Below are 20379 nucleotides of genomic sequence, written 5' to 3' on the forward strand. Positions count from 1 at the left end.
TCAATTATGATCACTCCCTATTAATTGGAGAGTGGGGAAGAATTGTGGTAAGCGGATGGCTTGGTTAATTGGATGAAAGACTGAACTCTCAGTGAAAAGAATGAAATATTCTGATCCTTTATCAAGCCACGGGGAGGCAATACTTTAGTAGTGCAGGAAAGGACTGTACTTCCCAACTTTCAAACATTATCTCTGATTTAGTGCAATAAATGCCATCACTTTTGGTCACAAAGGCTCTAGGTTCCAACTGTATCTTTGAATGTCTTTGCTCCAAAATTGGCTGTGTCTTTGCTAATCTATATTATTGGTTTCCTTCAAAACAGTAAAATTACTCAAAAGCCCAAACTCAGCAATTACCTTTCTATTGGCCTACTCTCAGTTGAATGTAATGGGGACATTACATTCCCCAATTAGCAATGTAATGGGGACCTGCCAATAATATTATCATGCAGGGACCCTTGTTGTAGATAACATCATATTGACAAAGAAGCTGGTTTCCAAAAGTGTAAATTACCTTGCACAGAATGGGAATATTGGGCTGAACATAGCATCAAAAATGAAGTCAACGTGGATTATTGGAAACACTTAAGATGATCTAATCACATTTAGCACAATGTTGAGGTTGTTGAGTCCAGTCATCTACACTTTAGTGTGAAGTACCAGATCCAACTATCTTCATCACCATTTGCTGAGAATTTATCTGAGAGTATGGAATTCATTTTCATTATTAAATCTTAAGATAATTAATCTCACCAAAAGAGATCCTGATAGCAAGTGTGAACTAAATGATGGTGTTCTTTTACCACTCCCTGCCTGATCACAGTTCAAGGCTGTCTTAAAGATTAAATGCACAATCATTTTGCAAGGTTAGGGGGAAGATGAAGAGCAATGCTTGCACCATCTGTAGCTTGTATATCACTAGAGATCTTTGGATGTTGCTGAAATGGGATATGAGGAGGATTAAATATGAAGATACTGAATCTTCAAATTCAATTTTTTTGTTGACATTGGTTTTACTAATTTACTCTGCACTTATAGTTGTGCTATCTCCTTCACATGAGTATTTTTGTGCTTTCAGTCAGATGCTACTTTCTTTGTTTGCTGATGACCATGTGTGTTTCTGAATCAGAATGAGGTTTAACATCACTGGGCAAACACGAGGACATCTGCAGATGCTGGAAATTCAAACAACACACACAAAATGCTGGTGGAAATCCTTTCAGTTAGTACTGATGAAGGGTCTCAGCCGGAAACGTCAACAGTGCTTCTCCTTATAGATGCTGCCTGGCTGCTGTGTTCCACCAGCATTTTGTGTGTGTTGTTTTAATATCACTGGCATGTGTCTTGAAATATGTTGCTTTGTGGCAATAGTACATTACAATACACAATAAAATATATACAATTAAGTTAAATAAGTACTGCAAAGACAGAGCAAATATAGTGAAGCCATGTACATGGATTCGTCATCCATTCAGAAATTTGATAGTGGTGGGAAAGAAACTACTCATAAAACGTTGTGACTTCAGGCTCCTCCTTGATGGTAGCAATGAGGAAAAGGGCATGTCCTGGGTAATGTGGACCCTCAATGATAGATGCTACCTTTAAGGCATCAATGTTGGGGATGCTAGTACCCAAGGCAGAGCTGGCTGAGTTTGCAACTTCTTGCAGTCCTTGCCAATCTTGTGCAATGGCTCCTCCATACCAGACAGTGATGCAACCAGTTAGAATGCTGTCCACGGTACATATGTAGAAATTTGGAAGAGTCATAGGTGATATTCCAAGTTTCCTCAAACTCCTAATGAAGTATAGCCACAAGCATGCCTTCTTTGTATTTGCATTAGATCTTCTGAGATGAACCCAGGAACCTGCAACTGCTCATCCTTTCCAATGCTGATCCCTCGATGAGGACTGGTGTGTGTTCTCTCAACTTTCCCTTTCTGAAGTCCACAGTCAATTCCGTGGTCTTACTAACATTAAGTTCAAGATTTGTTCTGACATCTCTCAGCCAGCTGATATATCTTCACCATCTGAAATTCTGGCAAAAATAGTTGTGTCATCATCAAATTTTATAAGTTATGTTTGAACTGTGTCATGCCACACAATCTTTTCATGGATGTAGAGAGAGTAGAGCAGTGGGCTAAGCATGCATCCTTAAGATGCACCAGGGTTGATTGTTAACGAGGAGGAGATGTTAATTCCACACATACTGTGGTCTCCTGGTGAGGAAATCAAGGATCCGGTTGCAGAGAGAGGTACAGAGGTCGCGTTTTGGAGCTTATTGATTTCTACTAGGGGCATAATGGTGTTGAACACTGAGCTGCACTCAAGCAGCCTGCTGTAGATATTGCTACTATCTGGGTGAACCAAAACTGAATGGAGAATAAATGAGATTGCATCCGCTGTAGACCTGTTGTGGAGATAAGCAAATTGCAGCAGGTTCGGATCTTTGCTTAGGCAGGAGTTGATTCTACCATGACCAGCTTCTCAAAGCAATTCATCATAGTGGATGTGAGTGCAACTGGCCAGTAGTTTTTAAAGCAGCTCACCATGCTCTTCTTGGGCACCTGTGTGATTGTCACCCTTTTAAAACAGGTAGAAACCTCCAACTGCAGCATTGGGAAATTGAAGATGTCTATGAACACTTAAGCCAGTTGGTTGTCACAGATTTTCAGTGTCCTACTAGGTACACTATCAGGCCCTAATGCTTTGCCAGGGTTCATCCTCATGAAAGATATTCTGACATCAATTTCCAAGACAAAGATTACAGGGTCATCAGATGCAGCAGGGATTCATACAGGTGTAGCTTTATTCTCTCTTTCAAAGCCTGTATAAAAGACACTTAGCTCTTCTGGGAGTGAAGCATTACAGCCATTCATATTGTTAGGTTTTGCCTTGTAGGATGTCATAGTCTACAAACCCAGCCAGAGCTGACATGCATTCGATTCCATCTCTAATTTCAATCAGTGTTTCACTCATAAAATAGCCTTCCATAGTTCAAACCTGAACTTATTGTAAATTTTTGGATCACCAGTCTTGAATACCACAGATCTAACCTTCAGCAGACTACAAATCTCTTGATTTATCCACGGCTTTTGGTTTGGGTATATCTGGTATGTTCTTAAAGACACACTCTCATCCCATAGGTCTTGATGACGTCAATGATAACAATGGGTATTCACTTAGATCTGAAGATGAATCCCTGAATATCATCCTGTTCACCGACTCAAAGCAGTCCTATAAGTGCTCCTCTGCCTCCCTTGACCATAACTTCTTGGTCTTTACCACTGGACCTTCAGTCTTCAGTCTACCCTATACGCCAGGTGTAGAAGTACAGCCAGGTGATCGGACTTTCTAAAGTACAGGCCTGGGTTGGCATGGTAAGCATTCTTGTTGGTGGTATGAGTGGTCAAGTATGTTGTGTCCTCTGGTTCTATGGGTGATACATTGGTGACAGTTGTTCAGAGACTTCTTCAAGCTGGCCTGGTTGAAATCCCCCACAATGATAGGGTGCAGTGTTTTGTGATTGCTGATCATGGTGCTCAGCTCCTCAAGTGCCTTCCTGATGTTGGCTTCAGGTGGTATATACACTGCTACCAGGATGATGGTGGACAATTCCCTCAGCAGGTATAATCAACTACTCTTGAGTATTCAATGTTTTAGGTCAGGTGAGCAGGACTGAGACGGAACCACACATCTGTGCACCATGCTGATTTAATAGTGAAGCATATTTCCCCCCGCCCCATCTTTAAATACTCAACTGACCTGTTTTTGCAGAGAATGGTAGAGCCATCAGACTGAAGCGCTGTGTCTGAAATGGCGGAGGTGAGCTATGTTTCCATGAAGCCAAGTACACAGCAGTATCTGATGTCTCTCTGGTAGTGCAAGCTTGCTCTAAGGTCTTCAATTTTATTTTTCAGAAACTGTTCATTTGCCAGATGGATAGTTGGGAGTGAGGGGTCTAAGGCCTCTGTGTTTCAATTGTACCTATTTCTAAGCACGCCTTTTCTGCTTCAATTTTCTAAAAGGGGAACTGCAATTGCAACTTGAGGCTGCTGTCCGGGGTCCATAGAGTTTGAGGATTGATACATTTTTTAAAGTCTTAAAATAATATTGCTTATTGAAGTACCCGTGGCTGTGATTAGATTTCATCTGTAGTAGTCCTAAGTGGGGAATTTTTGATGATTCCCATCAGAGCTGCATGCAAACAGTCATCACTCATCAACATCATCTTATCATTTGTATTTGTTTTTCAAAGTCTTTAGATAAAGTGCTTGCCATGTCTAAATAGATTGCAGTATGTTTCTGCTTTGAGACATGGGTGTGAAGCTTGCAGCAAAGTTAAGTGTTTGAGCGTGTGCTGGAGCATATGAACACTAGGTAAGTCCTGATTGATTGATATTGCTGGCAGTTCTGAACAATGGCTAGAGCTAGTGATGCAGTAGGTGAATATGACCCTCGAAATTGCATTCACTGACCTTGATCATGCATGTAAGGTCATTGACAGTGCATATTTGTGACGTGTTTTTGGAGTGTGAGTCTGGTTTTGAGTGCAACAATTATCTAGTTCCAATGCCTAAAATCAAACTCATGAGAGGGCTTTCTGATTCTCTCTGGATCAGGTGTTCCAAGCCTTTTTTATGCCATGGACCAACACTATTACATAAGGAGTATGTGAACCCCAGGTTGAGGACCCCTGCTTCGGATAAATCTCTTTACCAGCGCCTCCAGTATATCATAAGAAAACTATGCAGCCCCTCTTTTTCTGTTCTTTCAGTAGGTTTCTGTTGTCATACAGCCATAAATCATCTGCTGTTTATGAAGTACAATACATGCCTACACAAATAGTGCCGGTTACCCAAAACATTGAACACCATGTAATTCTAAATTACAGCATGGATAACATTGGCAGTGCATTGGAATCATATAAGTAAGCTTGTTCTTTGAAATAGAAGCAGTGCATCACAATATCGGCATCCTTTTGGCGGCTGTTGAAGTTCTCTTCAAGAGCTGGGTATCAGGCAGATCAACCTGACCAGGAAGAGTGGAGGAGTGTGCAGCTCTGGAACTGTGTAGGACTTTGCCTTACTATTCACCCTAATACCTCAGATAAGATCAAACTTCAACCTAAAGAAGCTCCCATTGTTGCGAAGTAGGTATGACTAAAAGAAATATTAATGTCCTTCAAACAGCTAGAACATCGTAACTCATTGATTAATTTGCTGAAAATATAAAATTACAAAATCATTCTTATCTGATTAAGGTTCCATCTAATATTCATAAAAAATAAAAATAAAAAATGACTTAAATACCTTATGATCGTGCTTTTCAATCTAACTTTAAAATACTTAGCATATTTTTGAATACCTGCTTTGCTCACAAATTTTGAGATTATTTTATTTGTTGAGTTCCAATTACATTCCATTCAGCATCAAAATCAGAATCAGGTTTAATATCACCAGAATATGTCGTTTTGCAGCAGCAATGCATTACAATACATAATAATAAAAACTATAAATTACACTAAGAAATATATATAAAAATTAAATTGAATAAGTAGTGCAAAAGAAGAAAAGAAAATGCTGAGGTAATGTTGATGGGTTCATTGTCTATTCAGAAATCTTATGGCAGAGAAGAAGTAGTTGTTCCTGAAACATTGAGTGTATGTCTTCAGGCTCCTGTACTTCCTCCTTGATGGTAGCAATGAGAAGAGGGCATATTCTGGGTGATGGGGGTCCTTAATGATGGATGTCACCCTTTTTAGGTATCACCTTTTGATGGTGTCCTGGATGCTGGACAGGCTCCACCTCCATGATGGAGGTGGCTGAGGTTACAATTTCTGCAGCTTTTTCTGATCCTGTGTGGTGGCTTCTCCATACCAGGTGCTGATACAACCAGTTTGAAAGCTGTTTGTGGTACATCTGTAGAAATTTGCAAGGTGCTTTGGTGACAGACTGGTTTTCTCAAACTCATGGTCATGCCTTCATTGTAATTGCATCAATATGTTGGGCCCAGGGTAAATTCTCAGAGATGTTGACACCCAGGAACTTGAAACTGCTCACTCTTTCCACTTTTGATCCATTCACGAGGACAGGTGTGTGTTCACTCAATTTCCCCTTCCTAAAGTCCACCATCAATTCCTTAGTCTCACTGATGTTGCGTTCAAGATTGTTACTGTGACACAACTCAGCCAAATTATCTATCTTACTCCTGTACACCTCCTGATCATACTTGTGTGGAACTGTGCCATTCAATCTTGCAAAATAGTGTCATAGAGCAAGGGGTCCCAACCTTTTTTATGCCATGGACAAATACCATGAAGAAAAGGGTCCATGGACCCCTGGTTGGGAACCCCTGTCATAGAGGGACAGGTTCATAATCATGTAGCACAGAATCAGGTCCTTTAGTATTTCCTGACCATCAAATGCCCATGAACCAGCACTTAATCCATAGCCTTGGCGATTCATGTGCTTGTACAGAAAAATGTGAAATTAGCTGCCTCTGCCATACTCTTGCAGTGCGTCCTGGTGCATTTGTAAGTTATAAACACTGTGATATATTGGCCATCTTTGCCGTATCCGTAGACTGCTCAGTCACACAGAAACGGTACCATAATATTGAAATTAAACTTGTTTATTTCAAGCGTCATTCTAATATTTCAAAATCCCAAACAATTATATAGAAACAAAATAATACCATATTCATTGCATTTTCATTTTCTGAGACTCAGTAACTGTTTTCTGCTAAAATTCTTAACAGATCATCTTTAATTTGTCTGTTGTTTATTGTTTTCTATCATAGGATTTATATGTCATGCTTACTCATTTTTCTCAATTTTCACTGTTGAATGCTTTGCATGCCTTGCATCAATCTGATCGAATATAATGTGATAACATAAATCAATTAACCTTAAGGAATATTCCTACAAAATAGACTTTTACTTTAATAAATGTATATCTAATATTAAAACTTGTTTTCTACTTACTGTATGTGGTTCAAACAAAATATTTTTTTCCAATTCCATAAAAATGATTTAACCCTAATTAGGAGCCAACTAAGTCACATATATTTTATATTATATCATATGTCTTCATACCTCTCATTTATGCAGAGATATAAAAGGTTATGTGAAGTATTATTCTCTGTGATTGAAAATGGACAGTTGAATTTTATTCTTTTATTATCATTGCAAGGTAGACGGATGATGTGTTTTTCTAGAAATTTCTTTTCTGTTGTTGTTCTCCTGAAGCAGCTGATGACTGCTTAATGCTCTTTAGTTTTGTCATGCACTAAAGCACATGTTGCTAGGCCATGATAAGCCTTACAGGAATAAAAAACAGCTAACATGTCTATCAATATATTTTAACTGTGCATATTAAAGTTTAGGTGGGGCCAATTTATGCAGCTTGAATAGCATAAAAGCTCAATGCTTTTGAACAAAAGGGTAAAATAAATCCTTTAGTCGCCTTTATGGAACAGAGTGAAACAGAAGTGTTTAACTCATCAGCTTTGCAGTCAGTGTTTCGCCTCAACTAGAACAAAACTGCTGAAGCATTTAGAGAAAATTAACCCCCCATCCTAGCAGCCAGATGTGACTGGATTCTATTGAATGCACATGAGTGGGCTGAAAAATCAAGAGACTGTAAAATTCCTGTCAGGCCTGTACAGTACAAAATGGGCTATTGACTGCTTTCTGTATTCTCTCCATCATTCTTTTTGAACACTGCCATTAATTTCCCCTCCTACTCTGACTTTTTTTTAATCCCATCAGCTCTCTGCACTACAAACCAGGATGCATAAAGCACTAGTGGACTACTCCAGACAACGAGGCCTTTATAGTCAAGCAGAGCTGGCAACGTTCCAGGCTTTCTCTCATGAGAATGCTCAGAAAATAATAGCTGTGCAGGTATGTTTTAAAAGAGTTATGGAGAAATAATAGAATTAAAACTTAAAGGAAAATAATTGGAAGTTGAAACTCGATATTAATCTGCAAACACATTATGGCATAATTGAAATTTAATATTAGGGAAAAGGATGCTCATGTTGAGGTATATCTGTATGCCAATCTTTAAAGTTATATAGGTATAACTAGAATTTTTTATTTTTATACATACTTAAACACAGCTAGTCCCTTCTTTGTTCTTATAATCTGTTTTTACTTTTATTAGCTCTTTTAGTTTTGATACTATTTAAACCAAGTATATTGATTTTGAACTTGAATACAGATTTTAGGATAACATAAAACTAATTTACCTCTTATTTAGACCATGGACTTACAAAATACCTTCTCATGCCATTGAAAAAATATTTTTGTTTTCTAGTTGCCCCAGCAAATGTCATTCAGCGGTCCAATTTTTATCATTCTCACAGGCAAGACTGCTTTATCTGGTTTGTTTTCAGAGTCAAATATGCAGTCTGTTTCCATAATCCTCTTCAGTTCCACAAATCTCTAAAATTGTTACATTTTTCCAGTTTTTGCCATCCAGGTGTAAAGTGGGTGAGTAGCTCTTTAACTCATGCAGTTGCAGTGAATGGAGTGCTTCGTTAAGAAGTTCTGCATGAACAACCAAGAAAAAGGATGCAATTTCTGTTACCAAATCTCTAAACAGTGTTGCATAATGAATGGAATCGCTCACTTGCATCCTATATGGAACATATATGACATATGCTGGCAGTTACTGCAACCAAAAATGTGTGAATCTTGCAGATGGCTCTTTTGGGTTTGCTGATTAAAAACATTGATATTCAGTCACATTGCCCTTAAAAGTACACAAGAATGCAATTCAAGTTCTTGGTATTGATTTCACAATTGCTTCAAGGTTGCCTAGAGCCTTACTGGTGAGTCATGAGAATGCTACGAGTGTATATACTGTTTGGGTGAGGTGCATTGCCAACTCTCTGGTTATTACCCCTGCCATGGTTGTTTTTTTTTAATGATATTGCAGGGAATGCTGCTCAAACTGGAGCTACATATAGCAATAGTGTTAAAAAAGCTGTTTCCAAACACCCTGAGAAAGGAGGGGAAGTTGTTCATAATATATTGAAACCTAATTCCTCATGAACCACATTCCTATTTCTACTGTATGTATCAAAAGAGCAGTTTATCTGGATGCTGAGGTTTTCTAAGTCATAGCTGACACACATTGTTCTTCTGTGAACAAATGGCACAGCTTTGCCTGATCGGATCAGGGCACTGTTACCCTGATGGTCCTAAATTTTATAGAATAGCTGATCTGTGCCATTCTTCCAAGTTGCCACATAATGCCTGCATTATGGGGATTGTTGGTGCTGTCTGTATAAGTAAAAGGAACTTTTAGTCATAGAGTCTTAGAAATATACAGCACAGAAATAGGCCCTAGTCCCATTGAGCTGCACCCAGACCATAGCCCTCCATACCCCTCCCATCCATGTACCTATCCAAACTTCTCTTAAATATTCAAATCGAGCTCGCATGCCCCATTTCCTCTCTACACTCTCACACCCCTTTGAGTGAAGAAGTTTTTCATTATGTACCCCTTAAGCATTTCACCTTTCACCCATAATCCATGATCTCTAGTTGTAGTCCCACCCAACCTCAGTGGAAAAAGCCTGCTGGCATTTACCCTATCTATAACCCTCATGATTTTCTATACCTCTATCAAATCTCCCCTCAATATTCCATTTTCTAGGGAAGAAAGTCCTAACTTATTCAATCTTTCCTCTAGTCCCAGCAACATCCTTTTTTTTCTGTACTCTTTCAAACTTACTTATATCTTTCCTACAGTTAGGTGAACAAAAATGCACAAGATATTCAAAATTAGGACTCAACAATGTCTTATACCATTTCATTATAACACTTCATCTTCTGTACTCAATGCTTTGATTTTTAAAGTGCCAATGTGCCAAAATCTTTCATTACAACCCTATCTACCTGTGACACCACTTTGAATGAATTATGGAACTGTTTCCCAGATCTGATCATTCTACTGCACTCCTCAGTGCCCTACCATTCACTGTGTAAGACCTATCCTGGTTGGTCCTACCGAAGTGTAGGACTTTGTACTTGTCTGCTTTAAATTCCATCTGCCATTTTTCAGCTGATTTTTCCAGTTGGTCCAGATCCCACTGCAAGCCATGATAGCCTTCCTCGCTGCCCATTACACCCCCCGTCTTGGTGTCATCCACAAATCTGCCTATCCAGTTAACCACATTATTACCCAGATTGTTGATAAGATGACAAACATCTATGGACCGAACACTGAGCCCTCTGGCACTCCACTAGTCGCAGGCCTCCATTCAGAGAGGCAACCAGCTACTACCACTCTCTGGCTTCCTCACAAAGCCAATGTCTAATCCAGTATGCTACCTCACCTTGAATGCCAAGCACCTGAACCTTCTTGACCAGCCTCCCATGGATCCCATTGGTCAGGACGTTTTGTTTTCCCATGCTTGAGTGGGGAGCTTTAAGATGAATGGACAAGCATGCTTGGAGGCTTCTCAAATCCTCATGGAGATGGGCTGAACTCAGGTGGTTCAAGCTCCATATAAGAATCTAGAACTCAACATGAATCCTCCTCCCTTGGTTCCTGGCCCCTGTCCGTGTTCTTGCTAATATAGCTGAACACCTTCATAACAATTGCCATGGGAACAGGAACCAAGTGAAGTTTCACAACAGGAACTGATTTCTGCAGCCATTTCCTGCCCCCTTCTCTTCATTTCTGCATTAAAGGGTCTCATGTGAAGAGAATATAGGTTCTGTATGTCAAATCAGTGTCCAGGATGCCAAAATTGAAGTCATAAAACTGGAGACCCTTTAGAACCTCTCAAAAATATATTTGAACATTTTGCTAGTACTAACTAAAGAATGGCGCCAAAGGTTTGAAGTTTTAACATCAATTAGCCCAGGAATGAGTCAGCAGGAAATTATAGTTGAATCACTAATAATCACAACCCCTTCATGAAAAATTAAAGACAACATTGTGCACTCAAAGTATGCATGGATATTTTCATCAAGATTACTGTCACATATTCATTGTCCTCAGGAATATCTGAGTATGAATACACTAGGTTCCTATTTTGGAGTGATTGAATTTCTAGCCAGTAGCTCAGCATGAAGTTTTTAAAGAAGTTAGATATAAGTTAATAAAACTGCTGATGTTGCTATAATGCATTAAAATAGGATTACACAACATATTGCATACTTCATGTATCATACATAGTACTTGCTTAGGTTTTGCAGCAAAGTATTCCTGAATGGCTCCATATGTATGAGATGGGCAGATTTTGATTATGTTTATGAACAATAGGCTGAAGGTTGCATGCCTCCACCCAGATCTTAAAATCAGTGCCAGTGATACTACAATACTTTTGCTTATCTAATCGGGATTCAGTCATGTGGGGTAAATCAGACCTACGTTTCACAGCTTTTCATGTTCTTTTGTCAGTGCTTTCATTCCCTATCTGTCCTCTTCTTGTTCCATTTGTCTCTGTCTAACTCCCCCCATTAACTAATTGATCTGATTACCTCCACAGTTTATTCCCAAGTTAAAGCTTCAGCTGCAACTTTGCCAATTGTAAAAATTCTTGAGGCATTTTTAGTAATTTTACATAATTCCTTCAGAGATATCGAAAAGTTATTGAAATGAAGGCAATACCAATGATTGTTACAAAAGTTAGAATGCAATAAAATACTCATTAAAAGGGTTAAATCATATGTAACAGAAACATCACTTGTACCTTTATAACTGCAGTCCTGATCTTGTGGCAGGTCAAACTGGAAAAAAAACATAAGACATCTCCCCAACACACACACAGTGGGCACTTTATTAGGTACGCCTGTACTCCTGCTCTCTAATGCAAATATCTGATCAGTCAATCATGTGGCAGCAGCTCAATGTATGAAAACATACATACATACTAAGTCAAGAGGTTATGTTGTTGTTCAGACCAATCATCAGAAGGAAAGTAATGTGATTTAAGTGACTTTGACTGTAGAGTGATTGTTGAAGCTAGATGGAGTGGTTTGAGTATCCCAGAAACTGCTGATCACCTGGGATTTTCATGCTCAACAGTCTCTAGAGTTTACAGAGAATGGTGCAAATAAACAAAAATACGTCCAGTGACTGGCAGTTTTATGGATGAAAATTGCTTAATTAGAAAGAATTGGCCAGACTAGGGTTCAAGCTGAGAGGAGGGTGACAGTAACTCAAATAACCACATGTTACAACAGTGTCATCTCTAAATGCACAATATGTCTGACATTGAACTGCAGCCTCAGAAGACCATAAACATGCACTCAGTGGCCACTTTATTAGGCACAGGAGGTAACTAATCCTCAGGACCTGACCAAGTGCTACTTCAGAATTTGTGGGAAGCTAGAGAAGAAATTGCAGAGGCTCTTACAGAAATATTTGCTTCATTCTTTGCCACTGGTGAAGTTCCTGATGACTGGGAAGTGGTTAATGTCTTTCCATTGTTTAAGAAGGGTAGCAAGGACAAACCACCAGACTACAGGCCAGTCAGCCTGACAACAATGTTACTAGATGTTACTAGAGGGAATTCCTGAGGGACACCAGCATTTGGATAGACAGAGTCTGATTAAGCGGGTCAGCTTGGACTTATGCATGGGAAGTCATGCTTGATAAATGTTTTAAAGTTCTTTTGAAGAGCTAACTAAGAGGGTAGATGAATGTAGGGAAGTTGCTGTTGTCTATTTGGACTTTAACAAGGCTTTCCACAATGTTTTGCATGCCAAGTTGGTCTGGGTAGTCAGGTCTCATCAAATTCAGGGAGATGGATTCAAACTTGGCTTGGAGGTAGGCAGAAGAGGATGGTGGTTAAACATTGCTTCTTAGAATAGAGACCAATGACTAACAGTATGCTGCAGGGATTTGTGTTATGATTCTTGCTACTTGTTCTTTATATAAAGTATTTGCATGTGAATGCACAAGTCATGATCGGTAAGATTTCCAATGACACAAATTAGCAGGTGTTATTGATAGTGAACAAAGTTATTGTAGATTACAGGGGGACTCTTATCGGTTAGGGAAGTGGCTTTAGGAGTAACAAATAAGATTCAATATAGATAAGTGTTAGGTAATGTATTTTGGAAATTCAAACTAGCATATGACTTATACAATGAATGATACAGCACTAGGGAGTGCTATGGAACAGAGTGACCATGGAAAAAAAGCACATAGTTCATTCAAAGTGGCATCATAGGTAGACATGGTGGTGAAAAAGGCATTTAGCAATCTGGCTTTCATCAGTCAGAGCACTGAGTATAGGAGTAAGGACATTATTTTGCAGTTATACAAGTCATTAGTGAGGCCACACGTGGAGTACTGTGTACAGTTTTAGTCGTTACAAGAAAGATATGGTTAAACTGGAAAGAGTGCAGAAAAGATTTATGAAGATGGTGTGAGGAATAGAGGATCTAAGTTATTGGGGGAAGCTGGCCAGCTGAGGTCTTTATTCCTTGGACTATTGAAGAATGGGGGGCATCTATATAGAAGTATTTAAAATTATGAGAGACATAGATAAGGTGGGTGATAAGTCTTTTCCCCAAAATAAGGGAGTTCAAAACTGGGGGAATAGCTTTAGGGAGAGACAGGACCTGAGAGGCAATTTTTTCCATACAGAGGACGGTGAGGTATATAGACCAAGTTGACAGAGGAAGAGGTTTAGGCTGGTACAATAGTATCTTTCCAAAAAAACAAAAAAATAGGCCCTTGTAGGGGAGGCACATGGAGGGATATGTGACAAAGACAGGAAATTTGCAAAAATTAGGTGGACAACTGTTTGACATGGACCTACTGGACTGTATCAATGTTATATTGCTCCACGACTCTATGTTGGATACCAAGTGGACCCCTGCAGTGGAGAGTGTTGACTTATACAATACCTTAGATTGTTCATCAGTTTAAGACTTATTCATTAGTTAACACATGCATTAAAGTCCCAGCTCAACTGCAATTAAACTTCGAATTGCAGCATTCCTGATCAGAACCAACAGTATGTACCAGTGAGAATTTACCTAATGCATAATATACTCATAATTTTCATAATTCTATATGTTTCATAAGAGATAAATACTGTAATCTTTAAGAGAGTAAAATAAACAGTTTTCTTGTTCATTTTAAACATTCACTGTGAATATCATTGAAATAACATTTTATAGTCAATTTTGATTAGATTTGTCAAATTAGAAAAATAAGCAAAAATATGAAAATGAGTGATAAATAAAAAATGGAAAAATTACTTCAAAATTGCAAATGGCTGTTGTGTAACTGCAGAACAGCAGACAATTATGTTGACTGACCTGTGGTGTGACTGGTAGTACCCTCATATCACCCATCTGCTCAGTTTCTGGAATAACCAGCATGACATCTTTGTAAACAACAAGGATACCATGCAAAATCTTCATGTCTCTCAGGTAGCATTTAATTGCAAAATGACTTTGCAAGACAAATTAAACTACTAATGTTTTAAAACAAAGTTAAGGGATTTTGCAGGCAATATACAAGTAAAATAATTGCCCTATTCCAAATGGTGTTTTGGATGATTGTATAAGATGCTGAAAATATTTTATTTTGCAACATTTAGGCATGGAGGTCAATACTTGGAGAGAGTGTGTAAAATATTCAAATCTATTGAAAGCCATTTATACCACTCACATAACTACATTTATCTACTCTGTCCCAACCTCAATTCATCTGAGTTACTCATCACCTTTCCTAATATCTAATTGGACAAGAATCAGCACATTTCATGATCCTGGGTGCTAACATTATCACATTTTCTCTTAGATAATACATTTCAGGATATTAAGTATGTCTTAATGCATACATAGGCATACAAATAAATTGTGTTAACTGTGCAGAGCCTTCCAGTTATTTGATGTTTTCAGAATAAGTACTTTATTAAAAAGGGGGGGGTGGCAGATGGTATTATACTGCTGGTACTTAAGCTGGTAAAGATAAAATTTATAAGGCCATAAGACCATAAGGTATAGGAGCAGAAGTAGGACATTTGGCCCATTGAGTCTGCTCTGCCATTCAATCATGGGTTGATCCAATTCTTCCAGTCATCCCCACTCCCCTGCCTTCTCCCCATACCCTTTGATGCCCTGGCTATTCAAGAACCTATCTATCTCTGCCTTAAATACACCCAATGACTTGGCCTCCACAGCCGCTCGTGGCAACAAATTCCACAGATTTACCATCCTCTGTCTAAAGGTAATTCTTCGCATCTCAGTTCTAAATGGATGTCCTTCAATCCTGAAGTCGTGCCCTCTTGTCCTAAAATCCTATACCATGGGAAGTAACTTTGCCATATCTAATCTGTTCAGGCCTTTTAACATTCAGAATGTTTCTATGAGATCCCCCCTCATTCTCCTGAACTCCAGGGAACACAGCCCAAGAGCTGCCAGATGTTCCTCATATGGTAACCCTTTCATTCCTAGAATCATTCTCATGAATCTTCTCTGAACCCTCTCCAATATCAGTAGATCCTTTCTAAAATAAGGAGCTCAAAACTGCACACAATACTCCAACTGTGGTCTAAAGAGTGCGACAGAGCCTCAACATCACATCCTTGCTCTTATATTCTACACCTCCAGAAATGAATGCCAACATCGCAATCGCCTTCTTCACAACCAACTCAACTGCGAAGTTAACCTTTAGAGTATTTGCACAAGGACCTCCAAATCCGTTTGCATCTCTGCATTTTGAATTCTCTCCCCCGCTAAATAATAGTCTGCCTGTTTATTTCTTCCATCAAAGTGCATGACCATACACTTTCCAACATTGAATTTCATTTACCACTTCTTTGCCCACTCCCTTAAACTACCTGAGTATCTCTGCAGGCTCTCTGTTTCCTCAACACTACCTGCTCCTCCACCTATCTTGATATCATCAGCAAATTTAGCCACAGATCCATTAATACCATAGTCCAAATCATTGACGTATATCGTAAAAAGCAGTGGTCCCAACACCGACCTCTGTAGAACTCCACTGATATCCGGCAGCCAGCCAGAATAGGATCCCTTTATTTCCACTCTCTGTTTTCTGTCAACCAGCCAATGCTCCACCCACGCTACTAACTTCTCTGTAATTCCAGGATTCTTGTCTTGCTAAGCAGCTTCATGTGCGGCACCTTATCAAAGGCCTTCTGAAAATCCAAGTACACCACATCTACTGCATCTCCTTTGTCTACCCTGCTTGTAATTTCCACAAAGAATTGTCAGGCTGGATTTTCCTTTCAGGAAACCATGCTGGCTTTGGCCTATTTGGTCATGTGCCTCCAGGTATTCCGTAATCTCATCCCTAACAATTAATTCCAACAACTTCCCAATCACTGATGTCAGGCTAACAGGTCTATAGTTTCCTTTCTGTTGCCTCCCACCCTTTTTAAATAACAGAGTAACATTTTCAATTTTCTAGTCATCCAGTACAATGCCAGAATCTATTGATTCTTGAAAGATTATCACTAATACCTCTGCAATCTGTCCAGCTACTTCCTTCAGAACCCAGAGGTCCACCCTCAGACCATTAATCTTCCTGAGCACCTTCTCAGTTGTAATTTTCACTGCACTTCACTTCCCTGACACTCTTGAATGTCCGGTATACTGCAGACATCTTCCACTGTGAAGACTGATGCAAAATACACATTCAGTTCCTCTGCCTTCTCTGCATCTCTTATTACAATATCTCCAGCATCATTTTGTATTGGTCCTATATCTAACCTCACCTCTCTTTTACCCTTAATATACTTAAAAAAGTTTTTAGTACCTTCTTTGATATTAGTCACCAGTTTCCTCTCATAATTCATCTTTTCCTTCTGAATGACCTTCTTAGTTTCCTTTTGCAAGTTTTTAAAAGCTCCCCTATCCTCTATCTTCCCACTAGCTCTGGCTTCCTTGTATGCCCTCTCTTTTGCTTTTACTTTGGCTCTGACTTCTTAACCATATAACAATTACAGCACGGAAACACCTCAGCCCTTCTAGTCTATGCCGAATGCTTACCCTCACCTAGTCCCACCGACCTGCACTCAGCCCATAACCCTCCATTCCTTTCCTGTCCTCATACTTATCCAATTTTACTTTAAATGACAATATCAAACCTGCCTCTACCACTTCTACTGGAAGCTCGTTCCACACAGCTACCACTCTCTGAGTGAAGAATTTCCCCCTCGTGTTACCCCTAAACTTTTGCCCCCTAACTCTCAACTCATGTCCTCTTGTTTGTATTTCCCCTACTCTCAATGGAAAAAGCCTATCCACGTCAACTCTATCTATCCCCCTCATAATTTTAAATACCTCTACCAAGTCCCCCCTCAACCTTCCACGCTCCAAAGTATAAAGACCTAACTGTTCAACCTTTCTCTGTAACTTAGGTACTGAAACCCAGGTAACATTCCAGTAAATCTTCTCTGTACTCTCTCTATTTTGTTGACATCTTTTCTATAATTCGGTGACCAGAACTGTACACAATACTCCAAATTTGGCTTTACCAATGCCTTGTACAATTTTAACATTACATCCCAACTCCTATACTCAATGCTCTGATTTATAAAGGCCTGTGTACCAAAGCTTTCTTCACCACCCTATCCACATGAGATTCCACCTTCAGGGAACTATGCACCATTATTCTTAGATCACTCTGTTGTACTGCATTCTTCAATGCCCTACCATTTATCATGTATATCCTATTTTGATTAGTCCTACCAAAATGTAGCACATCACACTTATCAGCATTAACCTCCATCTGCCATCGCTTAGCCCACTCTTCTAACTGGCCTAAATCTCTCAGCAAGCTTTGAAAACCTAATTTGTTATCCAGAACGCCACCTATCTTAGTATCATCTGCATACTTACTAATCCAATTTACCACCCCATCATCCAGATCATTAATGTTTTTGACAAACAACATTGGACTCTGTACAGATCCCTGAGGCACACCACTAGTCACCGGCCTCCAACCTGACAAACAGTTATCCACCACTACTCTCTGGCATCTCCCATCCAGCCCCTGGCTGAATCCATTTTACTACTTCAATATTAAAACCCAATGATTGAACCTTCCTAACTAACCTTCCGTGTGGAACCTTGTCAAAGGCCTTACTGAAGTCCATATAGACAACATCCACTACTTAACCCTCATCAACTTTCCTCGTAACCTCTTCAAAAAATTCAATAAGATTTGTCAAACATGACCTTCCACGCACAAATCCATGCTGACTGACAGGCCTATAATTGCTAGTTTTACTCTTAGAACCCTTTTTAAACAATGGAATAACATGAACAATATGCCAATCCTCTGGTACCATCCCCGTTTCTAATGATATTTGAAATATTTCTGTCCGAGCCTCTGCTATTTCTACACTAACTTTCCTCAAGGTCTTAGGGAAATCCTATCAGGACCCAGAGACTTATCCACTTTTATATTCCTTAAAAGTGCCAGTACTTCCTCTTCTTTAATCATCATAGTTTCCATGACTTCCCTACTTGTTTCCCTTATTTTACACAATTCAATATCCTTCTCCTTAGTGAATACTGAAGAAAAGAAATTGTACAAATTCTCCTTCATCTCTTTTGGCACCACACATAGCTGTCCACTCTGATTCTCTAAGGGACCAATTTTATCCCTCACTATCCTTTTGCTATTAATATAACTGTAGAAACCCTTTGGATTTATTTTCACCTTACTTGCCAAAGCAACCTCGTATCTCCTTTTAGCTTTTCTAATTTCTTTCTTAAGATTCTTTTTACATTCTTTATATTCCTCAAGCACCTCATTTACTCCATGCTGCCTATATTTATTGTAGATATCTCTCTTTTTCCAAACCAAGTTTCCAATATCCCTTGAAAACCATGGCTCTCTCAAACGTTTAACCTTTTCTTTCAACCTAACAGGAACATAAAGATTCTGTACCCTCAAAATTTCACCTTTAAATGACCTCCATTTCTCTATTACATCCTTCCCATAAAACAAATTGTCCCAATCCACTCCTTCTAAATCCTTTCGCATCTCCTCAAAGTTAGCCTTTCTCCAATCAAAAATCTCAATCCTGGGCCCAGTCCTATCCTTCTCCATAATTATATTGAAACTAATGGCATTGTGATCACTGGACTCAAAGTGCTCCCCAACACATACCGCCATCACCTGATCTATCTCATTCCCTAACAGGAGATCCAACACTGCCCCTTTTCTAGTTGGTAGCTTTATGTATTGCTGCAAAAAAACTATCCTGCACACATTTTACAAATTCCAAACATCCAGCCCTTTTACAGAATGGGTTTCCCAGTCTATGTGTGGAAAATTAAAATCTCCCACAATCACAACCCTGTGCTTACTACAAATATCTGCCATCTCCTTACAAATTTGCTCCTCCAATTCTCTCTCCCCATTAGGTGGTCTATAATACACCACTGTAAGTGTTACTACACCTTTCTCATTCCTCTAATTCCACCCAAATAGTCTCCCTAGATGAGCCCTCTAATCTATCCTGCCAGAGCACCGCTGTAATATTTTCTCTGACAAGCAATGCAACACCTCCCCCTCTTGTCCCCCTGATTCTATCACACCTGAAGCAATGAAATCTGGGAATATTTAGTTGCCAATCAAACCCATCCTGCAACCATGTTTCACTAATAGCTACAACATCATATTTCCAGGTATCAATCCATGCTCTAAGCTCATCCACCTTTCTTGCAATGCTCCTAGCATTAAAATAAATGCATTTAAGAAATGCTCCACCTCTTACTCTCTGTTTATCACTAATGGCGCAAACAGCTTTACTATCTTCTTTTTCTTTCTTCTCCCATACATCTGTTCCTACACTCTTGTTCCCCTCCCCTCTTGTATCTAGTTTAAATCCACTAGAGCTTCTCTAGCAAACCTACCTGCAAGAATATTTGTCCCCCTCCAGTTCAGATATAAACCATCTGGCCAGAACAGGTCCCACCTTCCCTGGAAAACTGCCCAATTATCTATAAATCTGAAGCCCTCCCTCCTGCATCATGTCTTCAGCCACGTGTTGATCTGCGCTATCTTACTATTTCTAAACCCGCCTGCATGTGGCACTGGTAGCAATCACTTGTCAGCCACAGAAGTGTCCTTCTTCCCTTTGAAAATTTCTTATTTGGAATATATCTGTCTTGCACTTTCCTCAATTTTTGTGAAACTCCAGTCAATGCTCCTCTGCTGTCTTTCCTGTAAATGTCCCTTTCCAGTCCACTTTGGCCAGTTCCACTCTCATGCCATTGTAATTTCCTTTATTGTCACATTGTATTTTATTTTTTCCCTCTCAAATTTCAAAGTGAACTGGATCATATTGTGATCATTGTTCCCTTAGAGTTCCTTAGCCTTAAGCTCTCTTATCACCTCCCTATCATTGCACAAC

General features: G+C 39.3%; 1 protein-coding gene across 2 annotated transcripts in view; it reads left to right on the forward strand.

The window, feature by feature from the left end:
* Positions 1–20379, forward strand: part of ccdc178 (coiled-coil domain containing 178) — a 309293-nt gene that overhangs the window by 241388 nt on the left and 47526 nt on the right. Inside the window, exon 20 of one of the 2 annotated variants that reach the window (XM_073043130.1) lies at positions 7769–7903. The exons of the other annotated variant lie outside the window; for it this stretch is intronic. Coding sequence (XP_072899231.1) covers positions 7769–7903 — 135 coding nt within the window. The remainder of the gene's footprint in view (positions 1–7768; positions 7904–20379) is intronic. 2 annotated transcript variants of the gene reach the window in all.

Source organism: Hemitrygon akajei, chromosome 1 (assembly GCF_048418815.1).
Source record: "Hemitrygon akajei chromosome 1, sHemAka1.3, whole genome shotgun sequence".
Classification (NCBI taxonomy): domain Eukaryota; kingdom Metazoa; phylum Chordata; class Chondrichthyes; order Myliobatiformes; family Dasyatidae; genus Hemitrygon; species Hemitrygon akajei.